Below are 22,344 nucleotides of genomic sequence, written 5' to 3'. Positions count from 1 at the left end.
AAATTTAAATTTGAATAAAATTCCAATATTTTATTTAAATTCATGTACACCCTCAACTGGATACTGTCACACAGAAAACGCTCTGCAGCACTTTATTTGACGTGTACCAGACTGCCTACTTAGTTAATACTACCAATACAAAAGTGTGATTAAGTAATATGATACCTTAATTAAATAAAGTGTTAAATATAAAGTAAATATAATAAATACTCACACTTTAATTTTCTTCACTTCCGATTGAGAAATGGTTGCCGGTGGCGGCGGCAAGTCGTCCATTGGCACTTCTTCGTTAGGAGGCGAAGGTGGAGACTTGTCGAACTCCGCGATGGGGGCCAACTCCGGCATCGGTGACACTGAATTGCTATCCATCGCTGACAACTTTATAGGAGACACTTTGCTTGCTTTGTTGACTTCGATAAACACCGGCTTTAACCGGGGTACGAGCCGACGGAGAAATAGCGTATTTCAAAACACGGTACAGATACTTGGCTTAGTGAAATTCTCAAACACTTAAGAGTTCAGAATTAATCCGAAAGTTTTAGCGACACAGCACGTTAAACTTTTCTTAATAAAGCGACATCCAACTGTATCAATTAAGAAACTTCTGGACCTAAAAGCGATTATAAGACTAATCAATAAACTTTTAAAAGTGCAAGTTCATAATTATATATTTATGTAATATAGTATAGTTATTCGTAAATTACGACTCCATCTTTTAAGAGGCCTTCAACAATGAAATAGTGTGAAGGTATTTTTACCTTTAAATCTGTGATGGAGGCAGGATAATATTTAATTACAATACAATTTTAAAATGTAATAATTGGAATACGATTATCATTTGAAAAAAAGTGTCCAGCCATTTAAAATACTTTTATTTTTAATGTACTTGCTCAAAATCTAAAGATACCATCATAAATAATGCCAAACTTGACAAAAGATTCAAAATAAGTAAACAGGAAAATCTTATTAGTTCTACACTTCAGACAGAGTGATCATGGCCATAGATCGTTTGATATTTATTATTCGCAGCTATTGTGACACTTCCGCTTTTTCTCTCTATGTTCCTAAGACTGCTTTTTTGTCAGTGAATAAGAAGATGGAAGAAATGTATTAATAAAAAAATCTATAGCGAACTATTACAAACGGAAATAGCTTAAATTTGTTATTAATGCAGATCTAAATAATCTACGATGCAACACAACTATATAAATCGGCCAATAACCACGGAAGCACAACGCCTTGCTTCCTCTATTAATTTAACGCATTTATATTAAATTCACATCAGAAAGGATAGCTGTGTATGAACGGTGTGTTTAAAATAATTTCAGCTATTCTATTTCGTTTAAGTGTTTCAATTTTTGTGTTGCATTTGATAAATACATTAAATGTAAGACGTAATATATTATCAACTTTTACTAGTTTACTGAAATCTTAAAGAAATAATTGAGACAAGGTATTATCTTACATTGAAATGTCCAGTATCGGATGTCGTACGACTGAAGTAATGTTAATTATGAATTATAATCGAAATTAGCAGGGTTTTCATCTGATTAAAAAAATTAATACTCAAAAATGGATAGAAAATTTTTTTCCTCATCAACTTAAATCGCGTAATATACACAAAAGAATCGAATACATGAATTTAAACTGAAATAGAATAATGAATTAAACAAATTTATTGACATATTTTATATAATCCTGTGAAAACAATTGCTACACGATTAGCGTATACACAAAATTATAAACAAGAAGATAGAACACGAAATAATACGAGCATAGTACGAATGCTCTCATATAAATTCCAGACATCAATTCGACCTCGCATGTTCCCTAGAGAATTTTAACTGCATTCCCAATTCCCTACTGTATTCCTTTAATACGAGACTCGTAGCTAACATAAATAAATCACCCGTGGCAGGACTATTTCCTACTTTTGTTTTAGCAACCAACTTCTGCAATGTAATTTGTTATAATAATCACAAATTAATTTTTAATTGATTTATTTACTTTACTTCTACAGGATATTCAAAAATCAAATGTGGCAATAAATATAAATTTAAACTGCCATTCGCGATTTCTTTCAGACAAACATGGGATTGATTTGGTTAATAAGAAAAAATAGACCAGCGGGCATTAAACTATAGAAAGTGTTGTAATAACAATTACTTATATAGTCACAAAAACTAATAACAAGCATAAACACATCCTTTCTTAACTTATTAAAACAATATTGTCATCCTTTGTGCCCATAAACGGGTGGGTTGGCGATTGCTGTATGGTATCATGGTACAGAGAGGACGCTCCTGCCCATACTCCTGAAACTTGTTTGCGATCTGTGATTATATAAAAGACTGCATCCCGGGAATCAAACCTGCGACCTGTGATCGCCAGTCTCAGTCTTCTACTGCTGGGTTACCACTGATCAATAAAAAAACAGTATAAGTAAAGCCTGAACTATAATTTCAAGACATGTGAATTTCATACCATATTTGTCCATTTTTAATTTTACAATATTTACGGTACTACCATTGACCGCCTGACATAAGCTAAATCAAAGTGATCCAAGTGGACTCCCAGAGATCCACGAGAGATTCGACGAGAGTCTACTTTGTCGTGAAAAATGGAGGTACACAATTCATAAGCGGCTATCCAAGAAAATTTATCTGCTTTTGATAGTGAAGAACTAAAATGTTAGCTTGACTTCACCTATCAATGTAGGCAGATAACACTTTATAAGCTCAGCGACTGAGTAAAATTGGATAACCAGTTTTTTGAATCGCCATATTTTATATTTTAGACATAAACTCTCAGCACAATGAATTGAGGAATTAACCAATCAATAGTCATTTTTTTAATATTATCAATTCGTGGTTAGGACTCAGCCAAAACGTAAATTTCCTTAGATCTAATTTTCACATTTTGTGAAGTTTTTGGAATATAGTAAATTTATAGGCGGTTCATTGGAACTAGCCACTTTTTTAAAATTGGTCCATGAGGAAAAAATCTAGGAACCTATGAGCTATTTAAAAACACTGTAAAATGCTCTAAAAGTTCCTGTATTTTACTGTAATATTGTGATAACTATAAAAAAGGTTTTAGAAATACAACATCTCCACTTAGTTAAGCAAAGCCTTCGCATTAATAAAAATGAGTTATGTATGTAAATTGGATAGCGTATTTACCTGGCCGGAGTAGCAAAGAGCACTTAGTTACGGCAAATGAAAGTAAAAAGAGGCAAGGAAAGTTCGTTACGCTGATATTGCTTCGAATTACGTACTCACTACGGGACGAGAGTGAATTTATTAAAGCATTTACGTGAGTAAGCAAAACTAGGTTTAATCTAAGCTCATTGAGCTCTAGTGTGTTTTTTTATGTTTAGTCTAGTTTAGTTGATAAGTCGCTTATACATGTTACCAGTTTTTTTTTTGTGTTAAATGTACGTTACAGCTTATTTTTGCACGAGTTCACTTTTTTATTTTATTAGTCGTAAAAAATGCTGGTCTATTTGCAAACTACAACATGCTTTTCAAAAAAGTTTCAACTGTGGTTGAATCTTTTTAAAAAAAAGATTAAATAAAAATGAAAATGTATTCCGCAATATTACTATTTACCAAATTACCAAATCAAAATAAAATAAACATGTCAATTATTTCTTATTTTTAATTATTATTGTGTTGTTACGGAAGATCAATATTTTCTGAAAGGTTTATTTGAATGAAGATAATGGATGATTGTAAATGTTTGGAACGTCTGTATATTAAAATAAATTTAATATACAGATGGTTGTAAAGGGCTAACAGATAAGGGAAGTGTGTCTTTCCACTTTGGTGCGATAAGGACGGACTGGTGCATAGGGCGAAGTTTAGGAGGGTCGTGGAGGTACACTTATACCAAATTTTGACAACAAGGTGGAGCAGTCATTTATTATTTAATAATTTGTGTAAATGCACTATGTTGGGTGCATCACGCTTAACTGTGAAAGATTTCATATATGTACTTGTAAGTTTTTTTTTCATAAATAGTAAGTAATTGCGATGATGTTTTAGGCGCAAATAACTCTATTGTATAGAGACATTGGATACCATACTCATATCATTTAGCCATAGGGCATCACTGTCTTCCGAGGTTCTCCAACTACCTCATCAAGGTTGCAAAAGTTTTTACGAACTTTATGATTTGTTACTTGCATTTCAACTTCCAACTAACTAACCAACCATTTAAACTTGCATATTCGCCGGGTTATATCAGTTACTTTTATTAATCCACGGGTCTCCTGATTGATTAAGTTTCGATCACGTATAAATGTCTCTATAGTTTGTTGTGCGACAATGAGTTTGCTAAAGAGCTCTTTCAGTGCCATAAGTCATCATTGTTAACACCATTGGTCATAGAGTTAGATGTGTACCAAAAATATACTTAAAGATGAAAAGCTTGTCTATAATGGTAAGACTTTTGCATAAAAAAACAATGATTGATCCCACATAGCACTCCGAAAATAACTACTTATTGAAAACGCTTTCCTTATTTTTCTGGCAACAAATATACGATCTCTAGTCGTAGTACCATTCTATCGCTCACATGGATACTAGATGTCTTAAATAAAAAAAAAACTAATATGTCAGAAAAGACTTGATTCGTAAACAAAAAGAAGGTCAAGGGGTCATCACGTCGTACAAAAATGAAAAGCTTTTATAAAACGGAAACAAAACGGAGATCATAAAATAGCGGAGGAAAAATACAATGGGAATGTAGCAGGCTTTTGGCTTTAGACCGACCCAGAGAGCTATTCTAAATTGCAAAAAATATAGAAATATCTAGTGCGTAGCATGTATTTTAGTACTGAAACATAAGTGAATAACGATAATATAATTATAGCAATTGTATAAAAGAAATATCACTAATAAAGAGATTTATTTTATTTGAAATCGGCGATATTGCATAACATTGGTTAATCATTTACTTAATCAAGTACACCAAAATGTGTTTTAACAATAGAATTATACATAATTCTGTAAACTGATTTTGTATGAAAATTCGACGAAAAATTATAGCCAATAATCAAAATTAAAAAATAGTATTTATTACATTATTTTAAAAATTTTTTTTAATCTCACTTCTTTATTAAATTTACCATTGACTTATACTCGTATTATAAATTATTTTAGGTTTTCATTTTTTACTGTTACAGATAAAAATGTTTTAACAGTAGTAATTTAATTTTTTTTTAATAACCGCTGTTTACAATTGCTTTCGGTGAGTAAATAGTGCAACCAAATTTGGGTAATTTAGTCTAGGTTGGGTTTGATTACGATTGCGCCCGACTAAGGGAAAAGTAATTATTTATGTAAAAACATTATTTAACTTTCAACATTAAGGAAAACGAAAATAGAAAACAATTAACGAAAGCTAAAAATAAATGTGTTAATCGGCTGTTAAAATGTTTTTGTTAAAACTAATGTAATATAACTTAATTTATTAAAATACTATCATACAATGTATCGTAGTTTTTGTTCTAATAGAGATAATGTTACGATACGAGTTCCAGGCACTGAGAGCGGATGCGTCTCTCTCGACACTTCTGTCTATCCTCATTCAACTTCCTCTCGTCATGCTGCACAGAAAAACAAGCTTCATATTCATATTTTTACCTTTATCATTAGTAAACTCTTCATTCTATTTTCAAAAAAACGAGTCAACGTTGACCGGATATTTAAAAAACATATAGTTAACAGCATTGTATATTTTTATGGTACCGAGAGAATAACAATGTATTATTTTTTATATTTCTGAAATTTTTAAATAACCATCCTTCTTAAGTTCTCTTACTATTATTTAACCTAGCGGTGTTTTCCGAAAATAATCAATAAATTAATATTAAATATACAAACACGTAATGTATTTCAATTGCATTGTTATTTATATGATATATTACATATAATACATAGTTACATAGTTAATAAATAAAACATACATATAATAATTGTATGTTTTATTTATTAACTAAACAATGCTACTTATACGTTCATCACTCCGATGCTATAGATCGACAATCTGTTTACAAATTTATAATATTTATTTAAATTTATAATAATCCATGTTTAATGTGTTTATAACTTTTGTGTGTGCATTACAATGCATCATAGTTGATGACATTTGAGATATTGAATGAAAAAAAGATTTATTTTTTTATATTACACTTTAAAATGAGGTTGTGTCATTACAAGTAAATAATTTATAAAAAAATTATGTGAGTTAATAGTATTTTGATTAATGTCTTGGTATAAATCGTGGGTTTATTTAATAATAAGTAATACCATATATAGTTGTCAAAGCATCGCAATTTTATTTTTCAACATCCTGCATAGCACCGCATTGGTAATCACAAACTTTAAATAACGATTTTTTTTATTTCAGAATTGTGTCATCGTAAAGGTTATTCATTAAATAGTTATTTTACTGTTGTTAACTGTAAATAATCGGCGAAAATAATTAAAAATAAGTGACAGTTTATTGATAAACGTATCATTTGTTACCCAAACGCTTGCAACACTCAAACGTGTCGAGGGCGTCGTGTGGGGCGCTGAACGAGACCTCGAGGACGGTCGACAAACGGGGGCAGGGACTCTCTAGTTAGCCAGTGGGAAGATGGGGCGATCTTTAACGAGCTGCGATGTTTATTGTAATATATATGTAGATCCCGCATAATACGTATATAGTTCAAGTGTAAAAATAAAACAGTACATTATAGTTGTTTTCTTTTTCTATCTATCGATAATTATTTCGTTTTATATTGAACAACTTTAATAAAACTATGGTGTTTGGAAAACAAGAGTAAGAAATACAACGAAAACACCGACTCAATTAAGTCCTGTTTTTTAATTACAAATAGTTTTTAATTGTACTACGTCTGCAAAAAGATCCGTTTTATCTCGTCGTCATATCATCGTTTTTTGTTTAAACAGTCCTATAAATCTGTATGACATATCAAAAGAGACAAAGTAGAAACGAATATATACAAAATAACAAAACAAAAAAATTACAAAAGAGCACATATTGTAAAAGTTGTCAATTGTGAAGTAAATATATATATAATAAAATTGTGTGATTATGTACATAACTGTTATTCTAATTAAAATTAAAAAGCTGTGAAAATTACTTACTTCGGTAATGTAATTTTAAACACTGCTCATTAATTAAAAATGTTACTTCTACGTAATTCACGCTGTGTAACTCTGTTCTTATGGAAATAACATATCTACAACATCATATCTTAATTGTTTTAATTTAGTTTTATATATTTTTTCACTAATTTATAGAAAAAAATATAGTTCAACAAAAACGAATTGCGTTAATATTTTTTTTTGTATAAACGAACAAATTTGATAATTTAAATATCCATTTCTAATGCGAACCTTTTTTAAAGTTTTAAGTAGCTGCCTTTATATATTTTTTTTATTATATCAAAATTTTGAATATTTTTATAAGGTTCTGGATAAGGTTGGCATGAGCTCATTACGTACATATTTTTTACAAACAGTTCCTCCGAAATTTATGTGAAAGGCATAGTGGAAATGGATCTAAAAGTGGACTTGTACTGTACATAGATTCAGCTGGGATGTCCTACGACTGAAATAATGATGATTAAGCATTTTGGCAAAAATGTAGGTGTTCAAATCTACTTTACGGTCATCAATATGCTTCTAAAACTTGAAAGCAAAATCCAGTAAATCAAAAAGAAAACTTCACGGTCGGACTTAATTAATGTAGGCAAAATTTATTAAAAAAATAATTTTAATCTTTGTCAATCCTCGCAAAGGTTAGCAAAGTAACTGAAGCGAACAGCAAAGTTTTTACCCGATACAAAGTTATCGAGTTCCTTCGTCCTTTGTAACAAGAAACCAACTTATTGAATTTAACATTGAGTTGCGAGTCACTTCGCATATTTTTTTTTTATAAAGGCTTAACTGTTAAAGTTTGAGTAACAAGTTAACTCGGCAAACTATAAAGTAGTAAACTGATTTACTAAATGCATTTGTTTTTATTCGCCTCATTTATTCTAATTTTTATGTATACCAGTACGAAGTCGAAGTAAGTAATAGGCAAAAATACTATTTTTCGAAATATAAAACTAGGTCAAATTTACATCTGTCACTTTTCACTTGTTATGGCGGCTTTAAGAGATTTTTGTATATAATCATTTATATATTATTATTTTTCATTATTGCACATTATTAATATTATATATACATATATATATATATATATATATATATATACATAGATGAACGACGTACAGGGTAGCAGACTACTTTGTTAAGGTTATCGAAAAACACCGGATACAAGCAACTTCCTACAGGTTTTATTGGAAATATGTAGGGGAAGGCTTTGCCAAGACCTGGATAGGCAAGTTGAAGTGGCAGTAGGCAGGTCATATAGCGCGCAGAATAAGGGCACAGGAGCCTTAAGACTCTGCAGTGACCATAGGCTGGCAAGCGCAGCGCCGAATGTCCTCACAGAAGGGCTAACTTTCTTGATGTCGTTAGAAGACACTGATGTAGACCGATTACAAAACAGTCCTGTTGTAAGTCTACGAGATAAGCTTATGTCCCGCAGAGAACAGTTGAAATTACGATGAGAAAATATTTCAGAATTAGAGCAATAATCATACAAAAATATAGTAACCAGCATTTCATTTCGCTCAATGAAAAAAGTCTTCTTTTAAAAACACAATTGGATTTCACGACTATGTACATTCCAAGCTATATATCAAATATATATATAATACATAACCTGGTGTTATAACATATAGCATGACTTCAACTAACGCGTATTGAGTCCGTGAAAATATTTATGCGCCTTTAAACATTAGACGGGTACAAATTTAATAAAGTTAGGTTTATTTAATAAAAGCAGCCGCTCTGTTCTCGCTTTATTACATCAAGGCCTTTGTTAGAACCGTCGCAGACTACTGCACCGCACAATGAACTCTATGACATAATAAGCACATCTGCTAAAAAGATAAAGATGTACACTCGCATCTGATTGCTTGCTCTTTGACGTAATCGGACGTGACATATATTTCACAATCGTGTATTTGCATGAAATAGTTAATGTTGATCGTAGCCAATGTTATCTATGTGTTATAAATGATTATGTTATATAGCTTTAAGATGTAAATTGTCAGCATTCCATTGATTCAAAGAGAGGCCAAGCAAAGTGCTCGGGGCTGAAGACCCGCGTGACAGCTTTAAGGAGGCCGCATTACATTAGCGTTCAGCTTCACTAATCAGAGACGCCTCTCCCTACTAAACCAAATTTTATAGTAGTAATATAGTAACTAAGGGAGGTCGTTGCAGAAATGATCTGATGGTCGCTCTTGACTGATATAAATCCTTCAGCAGTTATAGACAGAGGGAACTGACGTCTTCAGTATAATTTTTTTTACAACTTGTATGAACATATAATCTTTTTAAGAAAACAAAATGCTCTCATATATACATGGTCGACAGGACACGGATATTCATTTTTATTAAGGGGTAACATAGCAAGATCTTTAAGCAAGTAAGTTGGACATCTGCCAAATTGGCCACATGGGCAATCTGACACGACAATGGAAGATCGTTAAAAAGTTGATGAATTATTTTTTTTTAAATTTTACCTTTTATTAAGCTTTATTAAATTGTAGCGTTTATAGATTTTGTCAGACATTTGTGAAATGAAAAACTGATTTCAAATTACATCACTAAATAAACATTGACAAAAGCTATAGAAATCGTATTAAAAACATGAAACAACAACAATAAAAGTGTATAAAATTAAAAATATAAGCTATTTTCTTTATAAAATATATCACTTAAAACAATGGATGCTATCATGATACGTCACGAACAATCCACATTCTGTTTTCATTCTGTTTTCCACTTTGAAACAATCACAGTGCTCACTTGGGTGCACCAAGATTATAATTTAAAAAGTGGCCAATTTGATGGAATCTAGTATCAATTTAATTTGATAATAAAAAGGATATAACTTAAGTTTTATATCCTCTACAATGATATCACTTAACTTAAAATAAATCTGTGCATTCAAACGCCTGATTAGAACTTATTCCGTCCAATAGATCACTAGTTGGTTACTACGGTTTTAATTCCGTATACTTAGGTTTTCATTGTCAAGCAGTTGTAGCCCAGCGGTAGAGGACTGAGACTTGCGATTGTAGATCGCGGGTTCGATTCCTGGGATATAATTTTATACTTCACAATTTATGCATTAATTATTATGACACCGCTCACCATAAGTTTGCAGAGGCAGCAGTGTCCTCTGCCTACCATAATACCAAAAAGCGATATGTGTAGGAGAGTCCTGTGCTTTGCAGTGGGTGTCTACGACTGAAACGATAAAGTGCTCACAACGAAAAACTCAGAGTACGTTGACGCTGTAAAACTGTCAAGATTAAAAAAAAAACACTTGATATGTATGATTTACGGAAATGTTTTGAACTTCTTCGGGAAGCTTCATATTATCAGCAATTTAAAAATACTTTTTTTTAAAGCAAATATTCCAGATACTAAAAATGTTAATACTGTAATTAATAATACAAAAAACCATAACACAAAAGACTACTTTATGAAATTGATTCTTTCAGAAAAACAAAAAGTTCTTAGTTTACATAAGTTTATAAACATATCACAGAATCAGTACATAAATAAATTATTATGTAATTTTATATGAAACAGTCACTAAGTAAAATATGTGATTTGTTATTTATTACGAATAGAAAACGGCGTCGGTCGAAACGCAATTAAACATCAATAATAATGATTAATGAGGCTTCGTACAGTAGAGACATAGACTTTTAATTTTATTTTTCGATTAAAATTTAAACCGCCATCTTTACGAAAATTTTATGCTTCACTTAATAGAGTTACAGAGCTATAAGTAAAATATTACTCGCTAAAAGTACTAAAGTAATGAGTTTCAAATAATTACCAAATTTTCTTCTGTTTTTAAATAAATTTATGTCATTCGTTTGTTTTAGTCCATAGAAGCCCACTGCAAAGCACAGGCCTCCCCCAAATTTATCAATTGGGGGATATGCTATATTTGGCGATTACAGTGTGGTGTTGTGGTATGCAGAAGACGCTGCTGCCCATCCTCTGGAAACTTCTTTGTGAGCAGAGGCAATCTTACATAATTAATAGACAGTGTGAATTATTTAAGATATTTAAGTGTATAATATTATTATTTATTATTAACTCTTATTATTACTATTATTATTAACTCGGTCTTTATCGCTAGGCTACTACTGCTCAAATTTTAAACAATAATATTATTCAATGATTTAATAGAAACCGTATTTTACGTCCTTTCGATGAAAAATAAAGCGTAAATAAATAAATTAATTGTTATTTCAAAATTACAACGCTTAGTGTTGATTTAAATATCTTTTAGTAAAATATATATATATGTATATATATGTTATTAAGCTAGCTTTAAATTTTAGTTAGGGTGATAGTAATGCCCTTATCGCATCGTTCAAAACATCTAATCATTGCGATCAAAGTAACTAACTAAATGTGTCTTATTTGAAATTTTTAGTCACGTTCCCAAAAAAAAGTAATAGTCATAAACGGGAACTATATCATTCAATACATCTAGGTCGCCTTCCTCTTTAAAAAATGTTCCCGGGATACCATCCATTCATATTAACCATTGGATTATACAGACTCTGTCTAAAGGTACATGACCAATTACACTTTAGCGGCTGCGCAAGGAAGAGAACAATTTATTGTGACCTCAAATCACTTCGCTGCAATGGGGAAGGCTCTCCTACACAGCTATATCTCACTTCGCACATAACATTCATTTATGCAACGCACCGACGCATATTATATTATTACGTACAGCGTAAACAACGCACAACTATAGGAAATAAGCCACTGTGAAAACCACTCTCACTAAGTCTCACTCAAGGAATATAATTTTAAAACATAATGCGTAAGATACTTATTACCAAGTTGGTTAACATATACTTATTTTAATATATATATTGAAATATCTACTGGGAACTCGAATTGGATCCCTCAAGCATTTTATATCTGCAGGCAATGGTTTCAAAAATAATAAAAAAGTAATACTTTAAAAGCATTTTCAGAAACAGAATTAGATAAGAACATATTTTAGAGTTAAAAAAAGGTTTATAAAGTTTGCCCATCGGGCAGTGACAACTAGTTTTTAAGATACATTTATTTGTCGTTGTTTTACTGTTTTATTTTTTTAATTTTATTTTGTCGAATGACCGTTTTTGGCTGCGCTTTCGTGCCTGTACCGTTGCGGCAAAGCTCTTAAAAGTGTAGGTAAATAAGTTATATCACACATCTATAGTATTAACTTGATATTAATTATACTATTCTGTTTTTTATTATTACTTTCTTATATCTACATGTATAGTTAACAGTATTTTTTATCCTTGTCAACAAAGGAAATGTTTGTTCATGTCGACAACGGCTGACGAAGATGACACCGGAAGTGATATAGATATAGTTCATTAGGGAAAATGGGGAGGAAATGAAAAGAAATGATAGAATGACAGGACACGCCCGTAAACATGAAGGTATGCTGCCTGGGGGACGCCATGTGACATACCTTCATTACTGTCAAAACCCAACGGGAAGCTAGGTTGAGTGAGTTTGACGTGTGAAACGTGACTACCGCATTCCATAAATTGATCAAGGGAATAATAAAATGGTTTATTTATGTGTCCAGATAACTAAACGTTATGGAGCACATCAGCGACCTCTACTGTTTAAATTTACTGCGTTCTAAACAATTTCGAACACCTAATTAGTAAAGTGAGAGGTAACATACGTAACACAAATATATTTTTAATCACAGTTTATCACGCAAACACGAAAACATAAATATTATAATGTTTGAAGGAGCACTTGAAATAATTTACACATATATTAACGTTATATCAAATTAAATTTTTAAAAAAAATTGTACAAGAAATAAAAAAATATTTTAGTAAAAATCGCTCACATTTCCAACACTTATTAAACTGAAAAACAGTAATTAAAATGTTGAAGATACGAGAATACGTCAAAGGATTATTACAGTATGTTCCCTCTCGATTGCCTTCACCGCGCACTCGACATTCCAGAGAGCTTATATTATACTATGAAAGTAAAATGAAACTTTTGCGTAAATTATATCGCACATTTCACATTGCTAAGAAAATATTCCGCATTCGCGAGAATTTAAAAGTAACCTTTAATTTTAGACATGGGTTTATAATGTTAGTTAAGAAGTGAACATTTCATTCGGGTTAACACTCTTAAATACTAACTTTGTTCTGTTATTTAAAGTTATAATTATGAGTTTTATTAATAAAATATAAAATCGTACAAATATTTTAGATCTAGTGACGAAATTTATTATTTTCTAAACTCGCATTTTATTATACTTTTTTATATAACATTTACTTTACAGAAAAGTTTAATATTAAAATAATTTTAATAACAGTTCTCCGTTGTTTAATACCTTTACACCTCCGAAAGTTTTTTTTAAGTTCCCTTAAGTTCCATTTTAATGTTATATTATTTCTTATTTAAATATCGCAAACCATTTATTATTTTTATAAACTCTTGTATCGATAAATTGCAAAGCCATAAGAAAAAAAATTCTCCTGTTTGTTAAGGACTTGTCAAAGTCGCGTTAAAAACCATCGCATTGTATTTTAAGTTGGAAGATGCCGTTACCATAAAAGGGAACTCAATTTCATTTTTTCTTTTACAATGCGACTGCCCAATAACTTCTGGCAGCGCAGTCTGCAAGATCTGATAGTGAACAATTATTAGTTGTAACTTGTTGTAATCCGAATTTAAAAACTTCTTTTTACCTTATTTTCATTAAATTATTCTCTATTTTTTAAAACCATTGATTTTTACATTGATAAGGTGTACGATATATAAATTTACAGCGAACAAGCTATACATTCTCTTGTTTAAAGCTTTTGCACCTACAACTAATCATCCTGTGCATAAAAATGTATTTTTTTGGTAATAATTCTCTTTAAGTTGACCACCGCCGCGTCTATTTCTAGCATTGCGATATTCTAATATGGACGATGCCGTAACCAAACAAAAATTGGTCATCATGAGACATATGTATATTTCAACTCAAAACATTATAAATACATACGCAGTTGTACACAAACTTTCGGATTTTTAAAACTTCAAAACCCACGGGAGAACCGTACCGTTGTGGACTGACCGTATTATTTTTCATTACGAGGGTAGCCTATTTTCCACGTCGTAATATTAAAAACGATTACGCTTTGCATTTTTTTATTATTTTATAATTTAAGTAACTGTAATTTTAAAAACAAGTTCTTTAATCGATATATGTTACGGTGTTAATAACAAACGAAATATATTTTGATACACGATAGTAACAAAATGGATTACTTATAAATACACGTATAAAGTAATATAATTTTCAAGCTATCTATTAACAGCCTTAAGTTTCTAGGTAATTTATGCCAGCCCTACTTTCCCACAAAGCGAAGGAAAATTACAAAAGAAGTAACGTAGAATGAATAAAGACCGTAATCGAAAAAGCTTCCTAAAAGATTAATAAACCGTGGATTTTTGTGCTTGCTTTTTGTAAATAGAATTTCAGGTCGAGGTTCACTGTTGTTCTACCATAGGCTTGCATTTTTAATAAATTAAGAAATAGTGTTATTATCTATTGTGCTTTGAATTAACATAGGCAATAAACGCTGGGGCATTACCTAGAGAGCATATACTGTAGTCATGCTAGTTTTCCATATTTTAAAAAACAAACGCAAATTGAATTTTGAATATATCTCTGTATGCAGAGATATGTGTTGGTATCTCAAAATTAAAAGCATCGTATAGGTCCATTAATAATTAATATTACTTAATTATTTAATAATTATCATATTATATATCATACATATATCACGATTAGATAGTCCATGATTCTATTTGTTATTTTGACGGCACTATTTTACTGTCTGATATAGTTGACAACTTGCTGTTTACCTAAATGATATCACTCCCGTAGAATAATTATGAGAAATATTTTCGTATTTATCTTTTATTATCTGTATTCATAAAATAAAGTACAACGAGGTAGGTTCGTAAGGGCCACACCGTTGCATTAGTTCATAATCAACATTCGCGGCAACGTCACTCTAGCTCTGCTTTTGTCAGTCCCCACCTAGCTGCGTTTTCCTAAGGCGCAGTACAGTGGTTTCGGTAGCACTGTAGCTGCAAAGCCCTTAAGCAAGGTAATAATTCTTGTGTGCTTCAGTTTGGTAGTAGATTTAGGCACAACCTTAGGATTTATTTTTTTAGAAAAACTTTAGAAAAGGTAATTAAATAGATTATCAATTTATAGCCGAATATACAAAACCGAACCTGAACAAATCCATAATTATCGACATCATCGTCATTCAGCCGTCAGATTTCAATAAGCCACTCCACTATTAGATTTCCTTTACAGGTTGGAAGTGGCATGAATCTAGCGTTTTCCGACGACCTTGACAAGATCGCCTGTTCACCTTATATATGAACGTACGTTACGCTTGACTGTCGTGTTCTACATTCCACAACATTAAAGCCTCTGCGATAATCTGTTCTGCTCATTATATAGCTTGCTCACCGCCTCTGCAAACTTGACACTTGACACTTGCCATACCGCTGGGCTATATTGGTTACTTTCTTTCATTTACTGATCTCCTTATTCTTCATTCGATCTTGTAGAGAAATCCCAATCATGGCTCTCTCCATAACTCGTTGAACAACTATGAGCTTGCAAACGCCATGTTTAAATGTTTGTAAACTTCGTAGACCCATAAGGAAAATATGATTATTATGACCAGTCGTAGTGCTGTCACCTGTCGTAAAAACTTTACTAGTTTCCGACGCGGCAAGTGCCGGCACTTGTCATTATGGCGCTCGTGTCTTCGGGCTAATAAACGTAAGCCGAAGAAGTAATAAATAGTTTATGTCAGGGCGTACGCACTGCCGCACTAAATGCTCTAAACGCTTGTCTGGTCGTTATACTACATGACACCGCTTACATTCAATAATTAATTATACATTTTAAAACGAGCAAACTAGAAAAACAAACCCTAGATGCGACGACGAAAAAATTAATCATTTGTAAACACATATGTATATATATTAGTAATTTACGCGCCAAATTAAATGCCGGGTGCTATTGGAATTATATACAATAGTGTTATGTTAATAGATATATAAATATATATACACACATTCACAGTAGAAAAACTGTATACATCCGAAATAACAAAACTAATTTTGTGATATTATCTGTAGTTACCTGTCAAGTTAAAATAATAAAATAAACTATTCGTAAATGGTGTATGCGTGTAACGAATACCAATTGCAAGTTCAATTTGTTCCCACGTTAAGTTCAAAGCACTGACAAATGCCTAAAACCCAATCGATAGTTCTTGTACGGCGCTTCCACGCCCAACTTACGGTATAGTATTTACAACTCACTTAAAGTTATATCACAGATGACCATTTTAAATGCACTTGTAAGGTATTCATAATTAATAATTACGTTAATAAATAATTTAAATGTTTAAAGTACACGAGTAATTAAAAATTACTATGTTTTATTAATTACATGTTATATGATGCAGAGAAACACGGTATAAATTAACGAAGGTAACGAATCGTGAAACGTTTAAAATACACACCCATATGAAATGCATGCGTGAAGTACTGTTTTAAAACGTTCACTTCAAAAATCCTATAGTTTGCGAAATGTTTGTTTTTGTTGTATTCAAAAATTTAACTGCACTCGCGCCATTTTATAAACAGAAAGTTTTAATTTTTTCGTGAAAAATAAAATTAAAACGTACGACTATCATTCTAAACAATTTTAGAAAATTATGCAACCATTTATTTACTCTCTTATTATATATGTGATTTAAATTAATTTATAATATTACTTATTAAAAAAAAAAAACTCAATAGGCGGCACATTTTTCAAATATGGTACTATAATAATTTATCAAAACTTTAATATTCATTTTCGCATATATTTAGGCAAATTAGAGAGTCGAGGTCACAGGGCGAGTAGTGTGTTTAGTCTAAAATCTTTTTAAAGATAGCGAAGCTTGTGGCCTATAGGGAAGCCTCGGTTTAGGCTGCCACATACTACTATATCAGCGGATTGGGAGGCCGCCGAGCTGTTAGATTGCTTCGGCAGATGCTCCATGAAGTGACCAGAAGACCAGAAGTGAAGCTCAAGGACCACCAGAGGACCTGAGCTTGAAACGGCAAAGCTGGACTGCCAGTCTTCAATAAAAAAACATCGGTGACTTTTATCACAGCGTTTTTTTGTAATTATTATAGGTATACCAACTAAATATTCGTTTTTAATAACAAAAACATTTACGCCTTAACCCTAATATTTAAAATTACGTCGGATCCTACCTAACACGTCCCTCAAAAACCGACAAGGGGACTCTTTATTGTCCTTTCATTAAAACCCTAACCCTCAGCACCCTTCGCTAATTTCATGTGCTACCTCTCGCACCATAATAACCGGAAATAACGTAGTAATTTTGGTTGTTAACTGGCGTCCGCTAAATATAATGTGAACGGTTCATTACTTGAAATTTGGTTTTGGTTTTTTTATGATTACTGTTTGACAGTGTTGTGTGTTAATGTCTATTTTATAATGACACCGCAGTTATTTCCTTGTCAATCTGAAATGGTTCTAAACGTGATTACAGATGTGAAAGTTTTGTACATATTTATATAGCTCATTCGCTGTCAATTAATGTATGGAACATCTTATTCAAAAATCAATGGATACAGAAATAATGAATAATTTAATGATAATAAAGTAAGAAAAATAGTTTATAAAATAGAAATTATGTTAATAGAATTTATTTTACCAAAAAATAGTTTATAAATTTCGGTAACATATTACAGAGAGAGTGATCACTCTGTACAGGGTGATTGGTAGTAGATATAAAAGCTTTAAAGCTTTACAATTATAATCAATCACTTGTATAACGTATAATCACCTATGTACAGACACATCACGGTATCTTTTGGACCATAAGGCGTATAGACTCGAATTTTGGTAAGAATATTCTTTTCACCGATAGGAGGTCAGCTACAAATGGATTTTACGAAATTGTGCTTGCAAGGAGGAGAGTGTCTACTAAAAATACATGTTTTCAAACTCCGATAAATATATGTATAAAACCAATATATTGTTCGATGGGCATGTACGGTTTTCTCTCCATATTTTACGTCATGCGAAGCAAGCGAGAGACAGCTAGTATAATATTAATGGCTATAGAAATACATACTTATTACTAGGGTTAAGGATTACCACGTGACTTACAACTAATGTCAACAAATTAAATAACCTCTTCTGCCATAAAAACTTCATACAGCCTCATAGCAAATATAAATCGTTATTTGTAAAGTTAAGTAAGAGAAGGACTAACATATAGCTACTTCCGCTATATAGCAGTAGTCGTACAATAAAGTGCACCACCCAGCAGCCCACTGAGAAATGCACATGCGATAAACAATGCGAATTACACAACTACCACCGTTAAATCACTCAACACGTGTTTCACCCCTACACGGGGCAACCTTAGGGGTAATGTTACACTGATTAGTGCCAAACACCGAGTGGACAGGCGGGCGGTTCACTTTATTGCACGACTACTGCTACATAGCGGAAGTAGCTATATATTAGTCCTTTTCTTACTTAGGATGCACTTCCGCAAAGTAACGCCTGAATCCATTAGATCTGTAAAGTTAAGTTTGATTACGTTCGTTTCGCATGTTACACTATTTAAATATTGTTGGGAGTTTAAACAATGCTAAATCAAATCAAGTAAGTAGTAATGTATTTGTCCTACATTAACATCATTTTCATCAATACAACTTAAATGGAAAGAGCAAGTGTTCTAAAAAGTGAAAAAGTGTTGAGAATTTTATTCGGACATTCAGTATGCACATAACGTATTATTGATAACCTTTAATCCTGGATTTCTTGTTTAATTTATAGTCAAATCCTATTTTCACTATTAAGCCTAAAAATTCTCTCTTTACAGTGATTATATTCGAAGGCTCTCTTGGGAATCTGGCGCTAAGACATTATTTATTTCACAAAAACATGAGGTCACTAAGCTTTAAAATTATTTAAACCGAGTGAGTGGTAGCAAAGGATCTAATTTAATTTTTCTTGTTCTTTTTTTTTTAAAAAAAACTTAGTGCATTTTGCGATTGCCAGTTATGTAATTGGAATTGAATCCAGTATGCCTTTTTATTTAAAAAATATAATTAAAAACATATTATTGAAATTATTGAAATTAGTTCTGCGCTTTCAGATTTTTCTATAATCTTCATCCAATAATATAATAATATAATAATCTGATTATATATACATATATTGAACAACAAAAAAAATCTAAAACTAAGTATACAATAACACAAGTTATTGTTCTACAGAAGCAACAGGCGGCTGTTGAGAAATGGCTATCTTTCATGTTTAAGTCCTATCGTGGATTGGATGCGATCCAAAACCATTAAACAGGTGTCCCGAATGCAATGGATGTATTTCACATTTCCTCACAAAACCTACAATGTTCAAGTTACAAGCGCCGACTTCGATTGCCGATACTAACGGAATAACAAGTACAGATGGACATTCACGTGCAATTGCAAAATAACATTACCTACATGACGCGTGCGTCGTGAAAGTGATGCAGTTTGTGCATTTTTATTAAATCAAGATAACTCTGATATATCCTACACTTTTTTCTCATTAAAACGTCAGCTACTAAAACTGGCATTGACATTAAATCAAGTACAATTGTTTTGTTTCTTTTTTAACAATAAAGAAGTCAATGTAATTATTTCTGAGTACTACTCTAGCTTACATTAGTGACAAAAATAATTTCATTTAACTATGCTCATATCTCGGAGTGACGCAAAACTATATCACAATAATCATTTCATTCCTGGATCTCTCCATAGATTTCTAAAAGTACCTATTGGAAGTGGCCTGCGTCCAGCGTCTTACGACTTTTTCTGTCCAAATTTTGAATGAACGTCTTATGCTACGCCTGCCAGTCCGTAGTATATAATAGTATATTACTATTATATTACTGCCTATTATATTACACGTTGTTAGACATTATTATGTCTAACAACGTGTAGATATTTAAATTAACCTCTTATGAAACTAAAGTATAAATATGTGGAACAAAGGTAGGAAATAGGTAATGCTAATTGTGATCATTACTGCAATATAAATAAATTCCAACTAAAGTAACGTACGTAACAAACAAATACTGCAAAGTGTGTATCGTATCACCTTTTGCTTATGCATAACATTATGCCGTAATTTTAGTTATGATCTATTACACCTAACAATGCGCACTTGTATAGTTTTATATCATGCGAAGTAAGAGTACTACACTTAAATTGCAATTTTTTATACATTTGAAATATTTTTGTATAACTGTAATTGAGGACACGAACGGACACAAAAAATATCATTTACCATATTTGAATTTAATATAGTAATGATTAAGACGTTTGAAATATTTAATATTTTGACATAATACATTCCAAACGAGAAGTGATGCTATACGCAAAGGAATAAGTAAAGCTGAGCTAGATAATGAGGATATACCCGCGACCTTAACTATATATATATATATATATATATATATACGTATATATACACTTATACATAAAAGTCGTTGGTCCACCTAATTGAGCCTAATTGAGATTGCAACACATATATAACAATTTTTTTAAGAAAATATTTACGAAATTAGAACTTAAGAAACGTAAAAAGTTTTAGAACTTTATCTATACCTGTAAAGCGATAATTTAAAAGACAGTTTTGATGTTAAAATTCAGATAAATTGAAATAAAGTTATATAGTCAATCAGATGATATACTGTCACATTTCTAATAAAAGGAGCGAGAAGCCATAGCATGGATTTTCCGTGTTTTGTTATTTTTTGCTTCTAGAAGTTTAATGCATTTATTTCATTTAATTTTCTATCGATATTTACGTTTATTTCATTAAAAGGCATTCCAATGTTTAAAGTATAATTTGTAAATTATTGAACTCTATGCGATAATATAATATTATTCAGGAAAAATGTTTATTATGCTGTTATAGCTATCGTAAATAGTAATTTGAAAAAAATTGCAAAACTGTAATACTTAGGTAATTTCAAAACTGAAATTTCTAGTCTATAACTATATATAATTACAAAGTTATAGTATAATTAACGAAATTCTAAAACCTAATTTTCAAAATATTAAAAAAAATGGTCATCGCCTCAACAGTCGCCATCGCTTGGTACATTATATACCGAGGATTAAGTACTTTTATGGCATTTAGATAATTACAAATATAATCAACGAGTCTAAATGATTTCGTGAAGATTCTTTAAAAGGCCAATTTGCTTCAAATTGCAACCCTAATATGGAATCAATCAAGAAGCGTTTGCTGCAATATAAATGAACAGTTCACTACACTTTGAATATATTTTTTCATTAAAAAGTAAATATAGACCGCTGGCCTATTTAAGTGACCTATAAAAACATCGCATAAAGGAAAGTTCAGATATAAATAGTAACCATATAAAAAGCAGAAAATTAAACTTTCTAGAATCGAATCATTTTATAATGATGAAAGTTAATAATAATTATAACTGAGGACTGCGCATAAGATTATTATGTAAAAGGCTAACTTAAATATCCTTAGGTAATTTATTGTACAATATTAGCCTAAAAAACAAGAGGAATAATCACAACAATACATAAAAAATTCTACCTAAATTAATAAAAAATGCGTTTCGTTTAATGAATAAAAAGAAAATATTAAAATAAACATTAGTTAATAAATATCATCAAGGTAACTTAGTTATATGTTTTATGAATGTATTATTTCTTTACCTAATATAAAATCTATCTTTGTGTAGTTTAAATTATATTCGTGTACCCTCAAAACGAAGACAAAATATTGACTCAATATCGTAGCTTAACAGTGCTGTTTAGTACCGAAGTATGTAAACAATTTAATTGCATGCACTTAATAAATTGCTTTAGTCAATTAATGGCAAATGGTACAACTCTATTACAAATCGCAGCGTTAGGAAGACATGGCGAGGGATGCTGCGCGGTACAGCCTCCGTCACGGGCGTAGTACCCGAACAAAGCGTCCCGCCCTACCCGCTTCCTGCCTCCATCCCAGCCCCGGGATGAAAATCGTCGGAAACAC

General features: G+C 31.4%; 1 protein-coding gene across 2 annotated transcripts in view; it reads right to left on the bottom strand.

Moving 5' to 3' along the window:
* The window catches only part of LOC137930324 (plasma membrane ascorbate-dependent reductase CYBRD1-like), a 47,471-nt gene extending 46,861 nt beyond the window's left edge, over positions 1-610 (bottom strand). For both annotated transcript variants that reach the window (XM_068773554.1, XM_068773553.1), the window contains exon 1: positions 215-610. In XM_068773554.1, coding sequence (XP_068629655.1) covers positions 215-369 — 155 coding nt within the window. In that variant the 5' untranslated portion in view covers positions 370-610. The remainder of the gene's footprint in view (positions 1-214) is intronic.
* Between the last annotated feature and the right edge of the window lie 21,734 nt (positions 611-22,344).

Source organism: Battus philenor, unplaced genomic scaffold (assembly GCF_028537555.1).
Source record: "Battus philenor isolate CCGP_79_NKW_IND1 unplaced genomic scaffold, ilBatPhil1.0.hap1 SCAF_6, whole genome shotgun sequence".
In the NCBI taxonomy this organism is placed as follows: Eukaryota; Metazoa; Arthropoda; class Insecta; order Lepidoptera; family Papilionidae; genus Battus; species Battus philenor.
This window is presented reverse-complemented; position numbering and strand designations above follow the sequence as displayed.